The following is a 22,684-nucleotide window of genomic DNA, read 5'->3' on the forward strand; positions in this document are numbered from 1 at the left end:
GAAAGAAAACGTACATAATTAATAGTAAATTACAGTAACAAATATATATATATATGAATCAAAAAGTGTTTTTTTTCTCAAAGTCTTGTTTTTATTTATTTATTATTTTACTGAATACAAAAGTAAATTAGCGCATTCTATATTTTAGAAATTCAAATTTTTGGACAGTTGATTTTGTTGTTTTCCTTTGAAGGGTCAGACCGGAAGTTGCAGGACGGCTCGTGCCTCGGGGGCGGGGAAGTGGCGCGCTCTCGTGCGGCTGTTGCTGTCTGTGTTCCTGTTCTCCTCGTGTCGGCGGAAATGCGTGCAGGTACCGGTGCAGGTGTATGTCCGGTGAACGTGACAAGAGCTTCCGGTGGCTCTACGTGACAGGACTCTGCAGCTTCCGGTCTCACGTTCATTCATTCCCGCTGAGCAGTGAGCAGGCCCCACGTGGAGCCCATTGGTCGCTAGCAGAGGAGCTGTGCTCGTGCTAACATGGACTATGAGGACCAGGTCCGGACCGTAGCGGACCGTCTGATGGACTATAAAACGGACCAGTCCGGGTGGAGGGTCTGCAGGAAATCGGTAAGGAGCCTCTGGGGGGCGGAGCTATGGTCACTGTGGGGTGATGGGCTGGGGGCGGGGCCTGTGCTGGCCTCATACTTGACGTCACAGTTCACGTCCACTGGTTGTTCCTTTGGTGTGTTTTATGGTTTAGACCAGGGGTTTTCAACTCATGGTGTCACCCTGGGACCCACATTAGGCCATAACTCCCTTGATTTTAGATGACCAACAGAATGTATATAATTGTTTTTAAAACATACATCTATATATATCTTCCTGTGCAACCTGTCAAAAGAAAAGTTTCTTTCAAAATAAAAGATAAGTTCAACATGAGAAACACCCACTTTTGGGTCCCGACCAATGTTGTGCTAGTTACTGAAAAAAAGTAACTAGTTAATTCACAAAGTAACTCAGTTACTATTTTGATTACTTAACCAAAAAGTAACTTTTGAGTTACTTAGAATTAAAGAATGTATTTATTTTGGGTCATTTGTGTCCGTACAGCTTCATATTAGTGCTGTAATAATATAATAATCCACTGTTGATCAACTGCTATAAAACAACCATAAATTATGTTCATATAAAGCACAAAACAGCTGCTCTAAAATTAAAACAGTAAATTTTCAGCCTTAGCACAGTAATGTAAAGTAAGCTGTGCATATTCCAGGTGCACATTCTGCTGTTGAAAATGCTTATTAAAATAAATATGGAAAAACACATTCACAGCATTTTTCTCAGCTACACAATGCTAAACATATCAGGCTAATGAGCTGCTGTTAGCAGTGACTCAGCAGTAGCGACAGACTTCTTATTTACCACAACATACCGTGCAATAGTTTGGCTGACCTCCGTTAAAATCCAGCTGCAGCGTTAGCTTAGCTTCACTGATGCATCTTTTGGAGACAAAAATAATGCGTGTACACTGCAGCTAGCAAAGTAACGGACAAACGCACCATGTAACGGTGTTATTTCTTTACAAAAATATTGCGTTACAGTACGAGTTAGTGTCAAAAGTGACGTTGGGGCCCAACACTGGTCCCGACCCACCAGTTGAGAATCGCTGGTTTGGACACAAAGTGCAGGTCACGTTTCTACATTATTCAATTATCCATGGTCAATTACAATTTCATTATGATTACGGGGACTGGAATTTTTCTCCAATTACAATTAAAATTATTATTTTCCCCCTGAAAGTGTAAGTGTGTGTGTGTGTGTGTGTGTGTGTGTGCGTGTGTGTGCGTGCGTGCGCGTGTGTGATTCGCTACCTTGGACTCTAATCTCCTCCGTTGGTTCTCACACACACACACACACACACTGCTGATAAATGAGCGGCTTTCAACACAGCAGCCATTGCTGTCACTCACTTCCAGGTGAGTTCCGTCTGGTCTAAATAGTGAACGGTCAAATGGGAATAATATTAAATAATTATGAAATATTAACTTAAGTGACTTTTAGCGATACAAAAATGTTTTTAATATTGACCCTTTTTTTTTTTTTTAACCCAACCAAACTGCGACACGGTGACGTCATGAACCCGAAACCGAAAGTAGCGCGCTCAATACCACGCTCTTACCGAGGGAGCGTAATTATAAAATAGGGATGTAACGATTAATCGTAAGGCAGTTAAAAATCAATTCATAGGTATCACGATTGTCCTCGATACTTTGAAAATTGAATCGCAGTACTTTTTTTATATATTATCCCTTCTCTTGTCCAGCAGTGGACAAGCGGCGGGCGGAATCTGCTACTACTTTCTTTCTGGCCGCCTTCTACTCTTAAACATGTTCATAAATGATTCCTTATCCCTTTAGCACCGAAAGAATATCTGTAATATTACGTGAATATCTGTAAAAGTCACGTTTTTCTATTAGCTCTGTCTGCTAGCATAGCATCTCTTCTTCACTGCAAGAATTTCTGCATGCCAACCGACCACTGTGTTTCCAGCGCCCTCTGCTGGTCCAAGCAAATATCTGACGTAAATCAGTGCAATGACGGGTTTTTTTTTTAAGTCCAATTGTTAAGGCACAAAATACATTTTCAGTTGCACTTTTAAAAAGAAAAATAGTTTAAACCAGAATTTAAATTAATAGACTTCTTCATTTGTATTATTCCTTTATTTATTTAATTCAATATTTATTTTTAGTTAAATTGCATTGTTTTGAATAGTTTATCAAGAGATTCTTTTGACAATGAAAAATAAAAGGAAAATAATACAATATTTTCTAAAAGAATATTTTTCAGTCATCATTTGTCTACAGTCCCATTTTGTAAAATAAATCGTGAGAGAATCGTATCGTGAATCGAATCGGGAGTTGAGTGAATCGTTACATCCCTATTATAAAATTAACGTTTTGACCATTTTGCTTCACCAAATTACTCCAAAATAACAGATACACACAATTGTGGTATTTGGAACCCGTTGACTAAGTTTCAGGTCGAACTCATACCGGGGAGATATTCACTCCACACACACACACACGCACACATACATTCCTTGCTTTTATAGGTAGATTTATATTGATCATGTAAATGAAAACCTAAAATAAATAAATAAAATCAATAAATAAAACAGTATCTTTATCTTCAAATTCTTACACATCTCAGTTTACATGAACACAATGTTTATAAAGTAGATTTTTATAGTTAATATATATGAAAGGCTACAAAAAGTAACATGAATATAATAACACATGATCATGTGATCAATACGTGATCATGTGATCAACACATGCTAATTACTCATTTCTTGCCACACATAAAACATACATATTTAACCTGTACATTGGTGGTTAAATGAATCTGTTCCCACTAGGGATGCTCCGATCAGGTTTTATGCTGCCGATCACCGATACCGATCAGCCAAAGAGCCGATCGCTGACGATCACCGATACCGATCACATGGATTGGCTGTAAATTTTGCATTGTAGTATGATGAGTGCTACCGGCTAGACGGTTTGGAAAAAAGAACCATAAAATCACTTTGATTTAGAGAAAAGCACGTTTTTACTTTTTCAAAAGAAAAAATACTAAAACCTTGCAGGAACAATGCAGCAACTGAAAAAAAAAAACAGTTAAAATGACCTGCTATCAGTAACACAATCTTTAACAGATTGAAAACATTAAAGCTCTCAACAGGCTGAATAGTGCAGAAAATCAAATAAATAAAAGTATATCTCACAACATGTCAAGTAACAAAGGATACATTCAAAGTCAAATGCAGATTGAATTCAAATAAACTATCATTAGTTGCTAAATCAAAATGCCTGAGAACATGGCTTAGCAAACTCTGTTGTGCCTTGTCAAAAAAAAACAAAAAAACAAAAACTACTTAGTACTTACTTTTCTTATGATTTATAAAATAAATATAAGGGGTCTGTTGCTTTGTATGTAAAAACATAAAATAAATAAAAAAAATAGCCCATTTGTCACTTAAATAACATAAATATGGTATTAAAGACCTTGAAACAGAAAAATAGAACAACTGAACGTAAAGTGCGTTTGCTTTGAAGAAAAAAAAATATCTTAAACAGTATTTCCACATGCCAAATGTCTATGATTTGTTGAGAAGCATTGTGGGAAGATTATTTTTAATAAAGAGGAGCATCTCTGCTTTTTCGGTCATGAGTCTATTCCTGTGTTCATCCACGCTCTGGCAGGGCTACGTCTGTGAAACATTTACGTCCCGGTAGCATGTAGCGGGGCTCCAAGTGAGAGAGTAGTCGGCGGAACCCGGTGTCCTCCACCACTGAGAAGGGCTGGTCATCTAGTCTGATGAATTCAATTATTTTCCTGGTTATTTGCTGAGCCTTCTGACGCTCATACGGACGAGTGTTGCCAAGCGTGGGCTGCGTTAACTGCCTTCAGACTGTTGCAGTCTTTTTTTCTTTGTCTGCCGTGAGCCTCGAAAACTCACCATACTCGGTCAAGTGTTTGTTCTTCAAATGTCGGATCAAGTTTGTTGTGTTGAAGCCTTTTAACGTGCTTCCCCCGCGAGGTATTTTTTCGTTGCTTGCGTTGCAGGATGCAAACTTTACATCACTCTCACTGATCTTATAAAAGCTCCACACGGCAGACATGTTTGTTGTTGTGGTTTACCGCCGCGCACCTGCGCAGTGTGAAGGAAAGGGGGAGGGGACACTACTCTGCACACAGAGCCTCTGCCGGCTGCGAAGTATGAGCTACAGGACAGGTGATCAGTTTTTGTGATCTGCAATGTAAGGCATTGATCGGCGAACGCCGATCACATCCTTTTCCACGGAGATCGGCCGATAATGATCGGTGGCCGATCGATCGGAGCACCATTAGTTCCCACACAATTAAAATCTGTATTTTCTTCCAGAATAGTGTTTTTGTTGGTTTAGTTTCTTACCAGGGATTTAAAACTTAAGGTTAGTCACAGGTGGAGGAAAGTTGATGATCTGTAGATGTTGTAGGAGGTGAAGTAGGAATGTGCTGAGTCATTGTACAACGTGATTTATTTTAGGTTAACAAATTATTAAATCTTGATTTTATTTGTCATTAATCATTAATAGCCTCTGTAAAAAAATAACTATTTATTTCAATAGTTTTTTAAAGCTAGAGTCAAAGGGCCACATTAGGCTCCAGAACCACAGGTTGCAGACCCCTGCTCTGATAGAACCACAGCTGAACACCACCCTCCCTCCTCCTGTCCTGGCTGCATTAAACTCATCTTAAATCACCACAAACACCATCTAAAACAACATAAATTATCACTGACAGAGCCACCAGTGCCTGTTTAAATTTGCTGTGCCTGTAAAACCCCGCCCGTGTTTCGGTGCTCCGTGAGAACGTGATCAGCTTTAATCATCTTCACCTGCTCAGTGTTTGATCTGTTATGTCTGGTTAACTAAGAATAACTCAGTCCGTGTTGTTAGTTATTTTTATTCCAGTTTTTTGTCCATGTCTATAGTTACACATTCACAGTCAGCTAGCTACCTCAAGTACAACCGTTTCAGTGGGAACTTCTGGTTTACAAAATAAAAGTCTGTTGGAACAACGTTGTTAGAATGTTACATTATAATAACATTTCATCAGATCGACAGAAGATCGGATCATTTCAATTAGGTTAATTTAATCTAAGTTGATCAAAACTTAATTAATTAAACCTGATCAGATTCAGTAAATCATTGATCCCTGAGAGGAAATATAGTGACATTAATGCTGTTCTCATACATCTTTATGACATATAAATAATTAAAAAGGAGCAGTCAGAATAATCCATATCTCTACAATTTTTATCTACCTTTTAATTGTATCTTACTTTATTTTTGACTGACATTTTTGTTTAATTATGAGTTTTTTTTATTTATTAGTATTTATTTTGTTTTCTCAAAGGAGTTAAAAATTAATATTTTCTTTAAAAAATGATGAATATTTCTAAAAAAAAAAATGGAATTAAAGTGAATAAAACAGATTTTCTAGGGCCCTACATTTGTTTGATTACTTTAATTTATGGATACAGGCACATATACCTGGTTTAAATGTATGAAATATCCACAAAGTGAGGAAAAGAAAAAAACATGCATAAAAAATTGTGATACAGTTGTGCAAAAAAGTATTTATTCAGCCACCAATTGTACAAGTTCTCCCACTTAAAAAGATGAGGTCTGTAATTTTCATCATAGATAAACCTCAACTATGAGAGACAAAACTCCACTATGGCCAAGACCAAACAGCTGTCAAAGGACACCAGAAACTAAATAGTAGACCTGCACCAGACTGGAAGACTGAATCTGCAATAGGTAAACAGCTTGGTAGAGTTCTCACGATACCAAAATGAGTAACGACGATACCAGACAAAGATTTCTAGATAATATCGCGATACTGAAGTTTTTTATTATTATTATTTTTATGAACTGCATTGTATTTGTACAAGTTAGAAATATTTATTAATTACTTACAGTGTTGTTTGGTGCATGATTCTTCTCTGGTCTTTGGAGAGAGCAGACGTGTTTTCATTCGATCTGATAACACGACCTTGGCTACAGCTGAACAGCCTGAAAAATTGGGCCCAAGACTGAAGGAAAATGGTGAAAAAACCGCAGGGAGGCCCTTCAGAACCCAATTCGGGTTTGGAAGAGGTCAAGGAGATGATACGCGAGGGTCTACGAAACCTATCTGCCGAGATAAAGTCGTTGGAAAAGACGCTGGAAAACTCACTGGAAAGACTACAAAGCAAAGAAAAGGTACTGAAAGAAAAGAATGAAAGAAATGCTGAAGAGATAAAATTGTTGAACGCCAGGGTTGAACAGCTGGAACAAAAGGAAAGAGAGAAAGATGTCACCATCACAGGCCTAAAGATAAAACCCAGGAGTTACGCGAGTGACGAAGAAACAAAATCGATTGAACAACAGGTCATTGACTACCTGGAGTCGAAGGACATTGTCCTGAACCCTGACAACATCAACTCCTGCCAAAGAAAAATGATAACAGAGCTGTAAAAATAACCTTCACGAATATGAAATTCAAAGGAGAACTACTGAAGCAAGGAAGAAAGCTGAAGGAAACGAAGGTTTTTATTAATGAAAGCCTGACAAAAAAAAATGCAAGCATCGCATGGAAGGCACGCCAAATAAAAAAAGGAGGAAAGATTCTAAAGACGTGGACAAGGAACTGCAGGATTTATATCATACCACTGGGAGAAGAGAATGGAAAACTTGGGAAAATACGAAGGATCCACCTAAACAACAACACTACTGATGGTAATCATGGATATGGACCCAGATCTATATAAACACTGGAAACAAAACTCAGACTGTGATTATTTTACGGAGACTGAATTAAATGTGGAAACCAAGAGTAAAAAAGGTCTGTCATTTATTCATTTCAATTGCTAGGTGGTGGGGTGATTAAGCATTACATTAAATTTAAATTCAAAGTGTTTATTGTCATATGTGCAGTTAGAAACACTTTTTCCTGTACAATGAAATTACTAATTTGCTTATGAACTAAGATATAATAATGTGTTTATACAAGTTAAATCTAACAGTGGAAAATACAACACTGCCAATAGAACTAACAACAGCTGGATTAACCTTCATGTAGAGACAAAACAAGCTGCAAACTTGTGTGTCCAAAAGAGACATTCCCGAGTGGTGACATTATGGATGAAAAGGGAAAAACCTTCCAAACACCTTCGAAAGAGGAACTATTCTTGAACTGGAGGAATGCTAACAACGTCTGGCAGGGAACAAGGCCAACACGAACAACGATAGAGAGGAGGAGGAATAAAAAAAAAAAAAGACAACACTGACTACGGATGAGAATACACAAAAAAGGACTGTTCAGAACAACTCAAGAATGTTTGACCAGAGAGACATGTAAACCCATGTAAATTTGCAATGGTAAAACAGGGGACGGGACCCAGATAAGCAAACTGCTTCTCTCGTCTCCTTTTTCAGCATGTACAAAAAAAAAAAAAAAAAAAGTGAATGTTACCATGTCGGAAATAAACTGAATAAATAAAATAAATAAAAAATAATAGTACATAAACAAAAGCATATAAGCAATAAAAAACCTAATAATAGAAGTTAGAATTTATATGGTTGAAATTGAAAAAATAATCATACAGTTTCCTTTGTACATCAATTTGTTTAACTAATAATAATAATCAACTTAGGATGACAAATCACTGTCTTTAAAAATTAAAAAATCTATTTGACAGTAATGTTTCTCCAACATAATAAACTAGAGATGTAACGATTAATCGTAAGGCAGTTAAAAATCGATTCATAGGTATCACGGTTGATATCGATTTTTTGAAAATTGAATCGCAGTACCTTTTTTTAACTATCCACAAGTGTAGGCGGCGGGCGGAGTCTTCTAATACTTTCTTTCTGGCTGCCTTCTACTCTTAAATATGTTAATAAATGATTCATTACCCCTTTAGCACCGAAAGAATATCTGTAATATTACTTGAATATCTGTAAATGTCACGTTTTTCTATTAGCTCTGTCTGCTAGCATAGCTTCTCTTCTTCACTGCAAGATATCTGCATGCCAACCGACCACTGTATTTCCAGCGCCCTCTGCTGGTCCAAACAATTATGACGTAAATCAGTGTAATCACGGGTTTTTTTTTTTTTTAAAGTCCAATTGTTAAGGCACAAAATACATTTTCAGTTGCACTTTTAAAAAGAAAAAGAACTATTATGCAGTTTTGCATTGTTTATTATAGAACCAGAATTTAAATTAATAGGCTTCATTTTCATTTGTATTCAAGATTTATTTTTCGTTAAATTGCATTGTTTTGAATAGTTTATCAAGGAATTCTTTTGACAATGAAAAATAAAAGGAAAATAGTACAGTATTTTCTAGTTTTTTTTCCCATTTTGTAAAATAAATCGTGAGAGAATCGTATCGTGAACCCAGTATCGTGAATCGAATCGTATCGGGAGTTGAGTGAATCGTTACATCCCTATAATAAACCATAGAGGATAAAATACAATAAACAGGAACTGATTCCCCGAGAAAACTATATTTATGACATCACTGGTGTTTTATGAGATTGGATGTGACCCCTCCTTTGTATGTATATAATTATTAAATATTGTTTGTACATTTTTTATTAAAAAAAAAATCACTCTGAGTCCGTGCGGGAAAAAACAAACAAAAAAGTGTTCCTCCTTTGGCTCCTATAAATGGTGACAGCGCCTGCACAGTAGATCTCCTATTGTTTTACCGTCTGTCTCATTTAAAGACAAAATAGTTCCTAATGGGACTTTTGGAGTTTGGTTTTTTTAGCAAAATTAGTGACGCCACTGACGACAACGACGGTAGACTCACCGCTCAGGCCTGGTGCTTCTACCATGTGTTGTCTGGTGTTTGTGACTGTAAGACATACACGTGTCCAGGAGAGACAGAACTTTAGCTTTTTTTATATTATGAAGCAAGTTTCTGTTGAAGCAGAGCTGTCTTTAGTTCCTTCATGTGGGTAGAAACACACGAACAGCCAATCAGCTAACAGAGGGGCGGACCCAGCGTGCAGAAACAGCCTATCATCTCTCTGTACGTCACCAGTAACAGGCAAACAGCCAATCATTCAGCAGCTGTGGAGTTCGGTTGTCATGTTGGTTTGTTTTCAAGTGAATATCATGCAGTGAGTTTAGACTGTGCAGTGAGAGGAGGAGAGTAGAGGCAGCGTTATGTAGCAGAAACTGGTACCAGTAGTATCGTAATCTACGCGTAAAAGCAAAGAAGAAGCCACAGACCACTTTATAATAAACAACTTAAAGGAATACAATAAGAAGAAAATCGCAGAAGAACTTAATAATTTCTTCATAAATATTGGAATGGAGACTGGGAGAGGAATCTATCAATATCCAACACTTAAATAGAACCATTTTGACAGTGAGAATATAGAGAATAATAAGCATTTAACACTTGAATAAGTAACGGAAGCAGAGGTGAAAGCAATCATTACAAACTGTAATTCAAAAAAATCCAGAGACGTTAATAATCTAACTATGAGTCTACTAAAAACTATAACAGCTGAAATAACACCACCACTAACATATATCAGCAATCTCTCATTCAAAAATGGTATTTTCCCAGACCAAATGAAAATCACAAAAATCAGACTGATCCACAATAGTGGAGACAAACGAGATTTTACCAACTATCGACCTATTTCAATATTACCGCAATTATTGAAAATTCTAGAAAAACTGTTCATGAAAAGGCTGGAGAAATTCATAGAAGAGAATAGTATATTACACGAAGGCCAATATGGGTTCAGAAAAGGACGTTCAACAGCAATGGCTATAACTGATACCACGGAAAATATAAGAGATGCATTAGAAAATAATTTATTTGTATTCAGCATTTTTTTGGACCTTAAAAAAGCATTTGACACAATAAACCACGATATTCTGGAGGAAAAACTTCAAAACTACGGCATTAGCCACAACGCCTTAAACTGGGTTAAAAGTTATATGAGAAATAGGAGACAATATGTGGACTTTGAACAAAACATATCAATATGCCAAACCATACAATGTGGTGTACCACAGGGTTTGATTTTCACAGGGTCACATTTAAATTACTGTTCAGAAATCTGGGGAAACACCTACAAAACGTATCTTGAACCTTTATTTAAACTTAAAAAAAAAGCAATTAGAACACACAACACACACACACAAATGAACTATTTGAAAAGGCCAAATACCTAAAATGCTGTGCCTCTCAATCCTCTCAGTGGAAGGACCTCTACCTGTTAGGGGTCATGATCACTGGCCTGCTAATGATGGGGGTATGTGCCTTTCTAATCCTTCGTATGCTAAGAAAACTCTCTGAAGATATCAAGGAACTTCAAAAGAAGATGAACTTTTCTTTTGAACTGGAGGAACGCAAACAACGTCTGGGAATGAAATCTGCAGGGAAGAAGGACGACACGAACAACGATGAAGAGGAGGAGGAATAAAGAAAGACAACACTGACCACAGATGAGAATAAATCCTACATAAAAAAGGATAAAAAAAAAAAGAAAATTTTGTAATTGTGTTCAGAAGAACCTAAGAATGTTTGACCAGAGAGACAAGCTTTGATGTAAATTTTCTGTGTTCAAAACAGGGACGGGACCTAGATTAGCAAACTGCTTCTCTCGTCTCCTTTTTCGGCATGTACAAAACAAAAAAAAGGAATAAAAAAACTTCTGTGAATGCAACCATGTCGGAAATAAACTACGGTAGTACCGTCATGTAGAATTTCTGGTATAGTAGGAACCATTACAATTTGACACCTTAGGGTACCATGGGTATCGTGCAACTATACAGCTTGTTGTGAAGAAATCAACCGTGGGAGCAATTATTATCAATCAATCAATCAATCAATCTTTATTTGTATAGCACCAAATCATAACCAATGGTATCTCAAGACACTTTACAGTAGAGCAGTCTTAAGGACGGACTCTTCATTTTATGGATACACACATATGCATATATACGTATATACACATACATATGTATCCCACACCCAACATGAATTCATCATGGCGGCAAGGAAAACCTTCTGTTAAGCAGCAGGAACCTTGTGTGGATCCCATTCCTATGATGAACAGCCATCCATTATTAGAAAATGGAAGACATACAAGACACTGATAATCCCCCTCCACTTACGATCTCAGCCCTCACATAGTTGATGTTTATCTATGATGAAAATTACAGGCCTCTCATCTTTTTAACAATTGGTGACTGAATAAATACTTTTTTGCACCACTGTATGTGTGAGACATAGAACTGTAACATAGTTTATCAGGTTTGTGTTTAAATAAATTATAATTAACAGTTTTGATAGAAATTCCATGACAATTACAATTACAAAGCACATTTTCTGAACTCAATTAAAATGTAATTGATTACAACAGCAACAGATTTTCTTCAATTACAGTCATGTAATGCTTGCACACAGTTTTTTTTTTACTTCCACGTAATAATTCCAGTGAGTTTATTTTGTCTTTTTGAATAATCTGTTACAGTTTCATTCATTCACACAACTTTTATTTCAGCAGATGCCTCTGAAGAAGACTGGCAGTTGAAATGTGTCAGGAGATTGAAGTAAAAACGTTGTCTGAATAAATGATACCTTAGCATTAGCATTAGCATTGTTTTGTTAATGAACTCCTTGTGTTTTCCAGAATGATGTGATGGTGTCTTGGCGTCCTTCAGCTGAGTATCCAGGGAATGTGTGAGAACATTGATTCTTTTTTTCTATCATCCTTTATTTAACAGATGAAAGCATAAAATCCACATTATTACACTTTAATAACACAGTGGTTCAGCATCCTTTGCTTTATTTCTCTTTAAACTAACTTCATTCATACGTGTCCATGTGTTTGTTGCTTTAAGTAATGTGTTAATAATCAGCAGCTACTGTGTGACATGTTGGCACTAATCCTAATAACGCTAATCATATGAATAATGCTGCAGGTATAAAGGAGAGGGCATCATCAGCAGCAGTCCTGTTAAAGTGTGGGAGTGTCTGAAACCCGTCCCCAACGGGCTCAGGGTCCAGTGGGACAACAACGTGAAAAAGTTTGAGCTGTTGGAACAAATCACAGAGGTAAACATGATGACTTCATTTATCTGACCAAGGTCTGTTTCTATGGTAACTAATGAACCAGGTTGTTTGTCCTCTGAATGACATAATATTCAGCTTTAATTCTATATAAGTTTATCTACATCTATACAAACAGCTACTAATGTGTTTCAAAACTCAGACAAAAGTAATTAGTTCATTTGTAGCATCAGATTATAGACATTCTAACCATAGAGTTGTTTATAAAGAACAATAAACACAAGTAATAAAATAAACATGTGAGCAAATGTTGGACTACATGTGTGAATATTTTTTTGGGGTTTAAACTTTAAATCTACACTTTAACATATGTATAATTTTAAATACAAGTTCACATTTTAGTATAAAAATCAGCTTTTTCACTACAAGGAACACACTGTTATCAATGAGTCATCCAACCATCAATACATCCATCATCACTACATCCAACCATCTGTTTTATAAAAGACATGTATAAATAATAAATACTTGTCTAGATATAAAATAACATTTATATATATTTGTGAGATTCCATTTCTAACCACTATCTATTCAGACTGATCAGTTATTTCACAGCCTTTGATCAACAATTGATCAGTTATTGATCAGATCATGACTGAATCATCAGCTCTGTTTGTAATGTAAGTGTAGATCAATACTAAAATATAAAAGTAGTTATTCTGCTGCAGTGGCTGAGTTTATGTCCCTGATTAAGGATATGATATGTTCCTTTGATGTAATCTGATAATCTGATATGTTCCTTTGATGTAATCTGATAATCTGATATGTTCCTTTGATGTAATCTGATAATCTGATATGTTCCTTTGATGTAATCTGATATGTTCCTTTGATGTAATCTGATATGTTCCTTTGATGTAATCTGATATGATCCTTTGATGTAATCTGATATGTTCCTTTGATGTAATCTGATATCTGTCTCTGCTGTAGAACATCTCAGTGTGTAGAACAGTCACACCCTCAGCTGCCATGGGCATCATCTCCCCCAGAGACTTTGTGGACGTCATTTTAATCAAGAAATATGAAGATGGAACCATTTCATCAAATGGTGTGTAATAATGGTTCTTCACCGCCGTCATCAACTAACACTAAACTAGAGTTAAACTAGAGTTAAGACTTTAGTCTTTTAAACTGTTATTTTTTATCACACACCACACACACACACATATCACAAACACACACATATCTCACACACACACACATCTCACACACATTCACATAACATTCACATACACATAACACACACACACACACACACACATCACACACACGTATTTCACACACACACACACACGCACACACCACACACACGTATATCACACACACACACACATTTTTCACACACATTTCACACACACACATTTATCACACATATCACACACACACATATATCACACACACACGCACACACCACACACACGTATATCACACCCACACACACATCACACACACACACATTTTTCACACATATCACACACACACACATCTCACAAACACATATATCACAAACACACACATATCTCACACACACACACACATATCACACACACACACACACACACATATATATCACAAACACACACATATCTCACACACACACACACACATATCTCACACACATTCACATAACATTCACATACACATAACACACACACATCACACACACGCACACACCACACACACGTATATCACACACACACACACACACACACACACACACACACATATATCAGACACACGCACACACCACACACACACGTATATCACATCACACACACACACACACATTTTTCACACATATCACACACACATATCACAAACACACACATATCTCTCACACACACACACCACACATACATATCACACACGCACACACACATATCTCACACACACACACATATATCACACTCACACTCACACACACACACACACACACACACACACGCACACACATCTCACACACACACATATCTCACACACACATAATTAATATTATTGTTACACTATCAGTACTATATTGTAGGTATATACAGTGTAGTGATGGTAATACATGTACATGTGGAGTCACTTTCCAGTTGAGTCATTTTCTCTGCTTTATTCTATATATATTTTCACACATTTATCATTTATCATAGAATTAAACCAGATAAATCTCACACACTATTTTATTTTACATCCATAAATAATATAACACTACAGAGTACAGTATGTACATCACAAACCCTAACACATACTCATTTGGACATAATTGACAACTCTACTTAAGCTCCTCCCACTATATGAATACATACTTCCTATGGTTACTGTACTACTTCTTAAAACAACAAATGGCAAATGTTGGGTGTCAGTGTGGTTACAGTTATTATTATTATTATTATTATTATTATTATTATTATTATTATTAATAATAACAAACCTGTGCTTTATAAATATTAACTGATTTTTTTCTACCTGAGAGTAAATACTGCCCTCTAGTGTTAGTGTGTGATAACATGCCTTCAAACAAAGTCCTTTCAGAATAAAAGCATTATTGGCCCTGACTCCCATCATTCACAGTGTCTGTGTCTGTCTGTCTGTGTCTGTAACAGCCAGTAACGTGCTCCACTCCAGTTGTCCTCCTCAGTCAGGCTACGTGAGGGGCTTCAATCATCCATGTGGCTGCATCTGTGTTCCTGTCCCAGGGTGGGTCCTCACACACACACACACACACACACACACACACACACACACACACACACACACACACACACACTTACAGTTACTTTACCACAGCAACAGTCCATCAAGATGGAAAACACATGTCAAACTCATGGCCCGGGGGCCAAATCCGGCCCTTTAAAGCATCCAAATCGTCCCCAGGAGAAAGTAAAAATCAATCATTGTGTGAATGAAAGTCAACAATATTTGCAGGTTCTCACATGATTTCAGTCATTTTAATGTGAAACTCTTCTAAAATGTATCAATAAATGTAAAGTGTAGATCCTGTTAGGACAGATATCTGTCACTTATTGATAAATGATCAGTTTCTTCATAAACCCTGTGGAATACTACAGATCAAAGTGATCGTATTTGGCCCCTGAATAACACCCCTGATCTAGATTTTCAAAATAAAAGCCTTTAGACTTTTCTGAAACTTTGGCTGATAATTATAGACTTTAATGAAGGAAACCAAGCACTAATGTTAAACATGCAACACTTGATTAGTATTTAATTTATGCAATAGTTTCATTTCCATTACATTTCATTGTGTTTCTATTTTAATATTTAATAACTAACAACTTTTAATTCATCGTAAAACATGTAATGTTTGTGTAATTTAACACATTTCTAATATTTGACAGAAAATTCACTTTGTTTGAAAACAAAACATAAACACATCACCATCCAAACATTAAATCTGTAAAACTTTAACACATGTTGGTTTCAGTGAAAATAAACATTTAAAGATGATTAATTTAATCTAAAAACTACATTTACTAACTCTACAACTGTCATGTTTAAAGCTCGTGTAGATCAATCACTATGTAAAATAATCTATAATCTATAATCTATAATTCTCAGAGAACCCAACACAACGCAGGTGTTCAGTTTCTTCCAGACGGACCTGGGGGGTCTCCTCCCCCGCTCTGTGGTCGACTCCTTCTTCCCGTCCAGTATGACTGAGTTCTACACCAACCTGAGGAAGTCTGTCAGGTCCCTGAAGGACCTTTGACTCTCCAGGACCTAAAGGAGCAGGAGGTGAAGCGGTTTCCTGGTTGTTCAGCCAATGGAAGCAGAACGTTTTCAGCTTTGATCTCATTCCCAGGAAGGATTTAACCCTTCTATTGGTTAGTGCAGCGATTCTCAACCTGGGGGTCACCAGACACTGGGAGGGGGTCCCCAGATGCCTTCAAGAAACTAAGAATATTTTATCAACAATTTAAGCCCATTTTGCTTATTTTTTATCATTTTTCTACAACTCCATCAAACCACCACATTTTAATCTATTTTTATCACTTTTTATTCCCATATTTTTGCTCCTTTTAATGTATTTTTGATACATTTCTCCATTTCTGACACTTTTACATTTCAATGACCCCAAAAATCTCTCCTTTATTCCCCCTTATAGATGGTCCTGTCTCCACATGACTGTTCTTCAATGTTCATGTCTGTGTTCAACCACCTTCAGCTACAGTGGGGGTCCCTGCTCTATGGGACCTTTATTTTGGAGGGTCCCTGCTCTATGGGACCTTTATTTTGGAGGGTCCCCACTCTCTGGGACCTTTATTTTGTAGGGTCCCCGCTCTCTGGGACCTTTATTTTGTAGGGTCCCCGCTCTCTGGGACCTTTATTTTGGAGGGTCCCCACTCTCTGGGACCTTTATTTTGGAGGGTCCCCGCTCTCTGGGACCTTTATTTTGTAGGGTCCCCGCTCTCTGGGATCTTTATTTTGTAGGGTCCCCGCTCTCTGGGACCTTTATTTTGGAGGGTCCCCGCTCTCTGGGACCTTTATTTTGTAGGGTCCCCGCTCTCTGGGACCTTTATTTTGGAGGGTCCACGCTCTCTGGGACCTTTATTTTGGAGGTCATGGGGTGAACAGGTTGAGAACCATTGGGTTAGTGAACGTGTCACGCTCTGATGAAGCTCCGCCCACACTGATGACATGACTTTAACCTGATTTTAAAGTATTTTAATATGCAATGATCCTGTAATTATTATTATTATCTTTCTGTGATTATTGAATCATTGTAAATGTGATGAGTCATGGTTTAGATCAAAGTCATCAACATTTATGAAACTGAACTACCTCAGACAGATTAAAAGCTCTTATTAAATACTAGATTTTTATGTTTTAACTTTAAATTTTAATATGTAACACTTTATTTCTCCTAATTTATTCAATTGTTTCATTTTCATTGGATTTCTCTGAAAATCATTATCAACTTAAATTATTTCTCAAACATGGAACATGTTTCATACTTTAATAATAATGTCATTGTGAATTGAAGTTGCTGTTAAACAGGCCTGAGGGCCCCTCACATGGTCCATGCTGCCCCCCTGGGGCCCACGGGCCCGTGTTGGTAACCCCTGTTTTGGATGATGATGGTTCACTGTAGCTAATGCTAATGCTAGTTTGAACAGGTCAAAGATCACAGGAGGACTGAGTCTGTCCAAAGATGGGTGGAGCTTCAGTGCATGATGGGAATCAGAGGGAGGGGCGGAGCTTCATTCCACGTTAGATTAAACATTGTGTGTGTGCGTGTGTGTGCGTGTCGTATACCTCAGTATTTATAATGAGCTCCCCTCACATTCCAGCATGTGCATGTACATTGATTATATATAAATATCTGTTATTGATGTTATTTTATAGTTCATGTTGTAATAACAGTAACAGATGGATTACTGAGACCCTAAACAAGCCACAACTCACTCACACGTGCTGTCCCTTAAACATATTGATCAGCTCTTTGTTAATAAATGTGACAGTTTTTAATATGAAAATTTGACTGAGAATTGTCTTTTTGTTCAGATTTTATTGAGTTTAAAATATAAATATTTGTATTTTATATCAACATTTAGAGAAAAAATATAGAAAAGTATAGACGATGGATGGATGGATGGATGGATGGATGGATGGATGGATGGATGGATGGTGCTTCTTTAGTGTGTGTTGGTTAATGCTGAAAATGACATCATTGTTGCTAAATAGTTTATTTGTGCAATACCTCTGCAAACTAATTGTTTAAGTTGATGCACGTTATTTACTGCAATTTTAGTATTTAATGTTAATTTGGGAGTTTTGGACCTTTTCACAAAATGTGAATGTTAATAGTAAAACATTTTAGTCATAAATCTATCTCTAAAATCAAAAACTGTGTGTGTGCGTGTGCGTGTGTGTGTGTGTGTGTGTGTCAAATATCTCCCTAACGCGGTGTGAGTTCGACCTGAAACGTAGTCGACGGGTTCCAAATACCCTGAGTGTGTGTATCTGTTATTTTAGAGTAATTTGTTGTAGCAAAACATTAATTTTATAATTACGCTCCCTCGATAAGAGCGCGGTATTGAACGCGCTACTTCCGGTTCCGGGTTCATGACGTCACCGTGTCGCAGTTTGTTTGGATTAAAAAAAAAAAGGTTAATATTAAAAACGTTTTGTACCGCTAAAAGTCATTTAAGTTAATATTTTAAGGTTATTTAATATTCCCGTGATTCCAAACTTCCTTTAAATCTCTGGTCACAGACGTCACTTCCTCCTTCATCTCATGAGTGTGGGCGGTGCCTGTGCGTCACTACACCAGGATGAAAATACTGAACGCACACACAGAGCCGTTTAGAGAGAGTTGTGACTTTGGTTTTGCAAAACATTTATTTTTCGTGGTCCTTCCGTGTCTCTCTTAACCTGCGACGGATTATGTGCAAGACGCGTGAGAGATAACGCACGGAGGAGATGGATATAGACACACAGTATTTATAATAAAAAATATACTAAATGAGTAAAATAAAACAAAAAAACTAAATATTTATACAAAATGACAACAGAAATGCATAGAAATATACAAAAAGGCTCCCAAAACACACAAAATTACTCCAAACAAACATTACAGAAAAATACACCAAACAACTTGACTCAAAATACACAAAACTAAATATTTATACAAAATAACAACAGAAATGCACAAAACTACACTAAAAAAGATACAAAAATACACAAAGTGATTCCAGAATCACTACAATGGCAACAAAAAACAATAATTATACAAAAAATGCTCAAAAACACAACAGAACGATAAAAAAAATACACATGACTTAAACACCTCTATGTATATCCAACCTTCAAACACATACTCATTTAGACATAATTGACAACTCTACTTATGCTCCCACATGAATGCACACTTCCGACGGGCACTGTACTGTATCTATAAAAGCAAGGAAGCTGTGTTTGTGTGTGTGTTCCTCAAATACCTGTGGATCAGGATCAGACAGAGCTGAGACTTTCAACATGGCTGCTGCTTGGTTCAAAGGTGTGCGATGTCGGATTTGTTTGATCTACAATGATACCGTTAATAAATTATTTCATAAAAGTCGAGAACTGGGATTGATGACATCACTGTGGAGGTATAACTGATGACCTCATCACTGGAGGTACTGTAGGTCTGACTTGGTAGACTGAGTTGTGACAACGGAAGTCCAAAAAGCTTGACATGTTTAAAAATTCTAACTAGTTTATTTTCTTCAATCCTGTGGTAGTTAAGGCTTATTTAATGATTGAATGTATTCTTTATTTCTTTTTTTTTCTCCTTGTCTGCACATGATGTCAAAGGTCAACACTACCAGAAGTGCAATCATTATGAGACAGCAACGCATGTTTTGTTATTGCAATAAAATAAATTGATTTGTTTTATTGCTTAATTGTGACCATCACCAGCCCTCCCTAAGGAAGGGTAAGAAATCTTTTATTATAGGGAGGATATAAAAAGGGAGAGCAGTGTTACACCTAAGTGGAGGAGGAGGGGAAAGGGAGCATGGAGGAGAGACTCAAGGTAGGAAATAAAAAGGGTGGGGAGAATAGATTATTTTAAAGAGAGGGTGAGATGTGAAGTTGTAGAATATATTGTGCTTATTATGTTGTGTAATCCAGCCAGTATAGTGACAAGTGTGAAGCTTAGCTATGATGGTGGTGGCTGTGAACAGGGGGAATGAGTGAGTGGTAGTACCTAAAGCAGGTATTTGGGATTAACGTGTCTAAGGTTAAGCCCAGTATGAGTTTTATCCCACATCCCAAGGCGTGCCAGTGCATCGTATACCGGTATATGTGCAAAAAACCGTTACCGCAAACCCAGGAACTGCCCCTGGCCCGCAGATGCAGCCAGGCCAGCAGAAAGAGTGGGGGCCAGGGAGCCCCAGGCCACCCCCCCATGGCCGAGCAACCCCCCAGACGCCCCCAAGATCCCAGGCCGAGAGGCAGCCACACACACACACACTCAAGCACCCAACCCCCGGCCCAGAGAGCCCCCCGCCCGAGACCCCAGCAGAGGAGCCAAGGCCCATGCCCAGCAGACGGCCAGAGCTGTGCCGAACGGGCAGCCAGCAGGCGCCCGCCGGCGGGCCCAGAGCCAGCAGGGACCGGACCCCAGGCCAGAAGGACCCGGAAAGGAAGCAGCACTGAGAGCAGCGCCCCCAGGGACAGCGACCACGCCCACAGTCGCCGAGGGCACCAAGGGGATGCTGCAAGTTGCCCCACCGACCAAACACCCCAGAGCGCGCCAGATCGCCTTTCCTTGATCCCGCCCGCGCAATGAGCCCTAGACAGCCTCCCCCACCAAAGGGCCCAGCCACACTGGGCCCCTGGGACCCCCATCCAGCCTATGTGTATATATGTGTATGAGGTGCAATCGCTCCGGAGGGTGGAAGTGGTGCCCTCGTGCCACTACTTAGTAGCACAGGCGGCGGCCCCCTCCTCCCCAGCCCCACCATCCAGCCCCCCAAGGGTTGGGTATGTGAGTGTGGTGCAACAAGTGGGTGAGCCACACCAGCTGGGAGTATGTGATGTGAAGTGTCCATGTAGGAGGCCTTTCTGGTAGGAGCCCGGGCCGTCCGCATGGCGGGCCACCGGAGAGGGTAGATGGCGCAGACGGGCACGCGGCATTGCAGGCCCCAGGGACGCGCCAAGCAGCACAACCGGAGACCCCCCACGGCACCCCCCGAACCATGCCGGCCATATGGAGCGCGGCGGGACCCCCCCCCCCCCATGCGGGGCCAGGCACCAGCCACATCCCCCAGCAGTCCAGGAGGCGACCCCCGCCACCAGCCAGCCCAGAGCGGCCCGAGCAGGAGAGAGGCCAGCTCCCACACCAGGGCCAGCACAGGCCAGCATGACACCACGACATAGCATCCTCCACAGGTGGGCGGCCCCGGCCCCCCCGACGAGAGAGGACGCCACCAACCACCCAAGCAGGGCCACCCCGCCAGCCACGGACCGACAGGCAGGCACCGCAAACCCACACCAACGTTGCCCAACGTTGCCAGTAGACCCTTCCCTCCTCCCGAAGCTACACAACTCACCCTTTCCTCCCCCCGAAGCTACACAAGCCGGCCCCTGCGGTCCCCCAAGTGAGCCCCCGGGAAGGGGGGTGGCAACCCGGCCCACCGCACCAGCGGCACCCTCAGCGAAGGCGCGCCCCAGGGAACCAGGCCAAGGCGCCCAGACCGGCCGGCGGAGCAACCCACTACAACACCCCGCCACCCAACAACCCAGGACGCAAGCGCTGCCCCCAAGAGCAGCCACCTCCAGCGCCACTGGGGGTGGCTGCTCTTCCCACTGAGCATTTTTAGGTCAAATATACATCTGAATGTTCTTTAGACATCTAGTCTACAATTGGTCTACCAGAGGTAGATGACTAAATGTAGACTAGACATATATTAGACATCTAAACAACATATATATATATATATATATATACACATCTTGGATGTTTAAAGTTCAGATAAACCCAGGTATAGACTTAAAGGTCTAGTCTAAATTTAGACGTCCAAAAAACTTTCATTTCATTTTTAGACTAGACGTTTACAAGATTTAAAAAGATTTTTTTTTTTGTCTGTACATACTGTCAAAGGTCAACACTACAAGAAGTGTAATCTTTTATAGACAGTAATGCATGTTTTGTGATTGTAAATAAATAAATGAATTTATTTTATTACATAATTGTGACCATCACCAGCCCTCCCTAAGGAAGGATAAGAAACACTTTATTAAAGGGAGAATATAAAAAGGGAGAGCAGTGTTACACCTACGTGGGGGGGGGGGGGGGGGGGGGGGGGGACTCAAGGTAGTAAATGTAAAGGGTGGGAAGAGTTGATTATTGTGTTTATTATGTTGTGTAATCAAACCAGTCAGGTGACCAGTGTGAAGCGTAGGTATAATGGTGGTGGGTGTGGTCAGAGGGAAGGAGTGAGTGGTAATAAATAAAACAGGTATTTAGGATCAACGTGTCTAAAGTTAAGCCCAGTTTTATCTACAGTCTAAGACATGTCAGTGTATCATAGACCAGTGTATGTGTAAGAACCTCT

General features: G+C 39.0%; 1 protein-coding gene across 1 annotated transcript; it reads left to right on the forward strand.

The window, feature by feature from the left end:
- The first annotated feature begins 222 nt into the window (after positions 1 to 222).
- Positions 223 to 16,619, forward strand: stard5 (StAR related lipid transfer domain containing 5). The gene is made up of 6 exons (XM_028440959.1): positions 223 to 567; positions 12,199 to 12,248; positions 12,491 to 12,623; positions 13,566 to 13,683; positions 15,224 to 15,317; positions 16,197 to 16,619. The coding sequence occupies exons 1-6, from the start codon at positions 478 to 480 to the stop codon at positions 16,345 to 16,347; spliced, it is 636 nt and encodes a 211-aa protein (XP_028296760.1). The 5' UTR covers positions 223 to 477; the 3' UTR covers positions 16,348 to 16,619.
- The last annotated feature ends 6,065 nt before the right edge of the window (positions 16,620 to 22,684 follow it).

The sequence above is a fragment of the Gouania willdenowi genome, unplaced genomic scaffold (assembly GCF_900634775.1).
Source record: "Gouania willdenowi unplaced genomic scaffold, fGouWil2.1 scaffold_122_arrow_ctg1, whole genome shotgun sequence".
Taxonomy (NCBI): Eukaryota; Metazoa; Chordata; class Actinopteri; order Blenniiformes; family Gobiesocidae; genus Gouania; species Gouania willdenowi.

Bases quoted from the DNA above. Each gene is read 5' to 3' on its own strand.
- stard5 (XM_028440959.1), top strand. From the start codon at position 478: ATGGACTATGAGGACCAGGTCCGGACCGTAGCGGACCGTCTGATGGAC. The intron at 12,624-13,565 runs GTAAACATGATG...TCTCTGCTGTAG, and splicing joins TGTTGGAACAAATCACAGAG to AACATCTCAGTGTGTAGAAC. The intron at 15,318-16,196 runs GTGGGTCCTCAC...TATAATTCTCAG, and splicing joins ATCTGTGTTCCTGTCCCAGG to AGAACCCAACACAACGCAGG.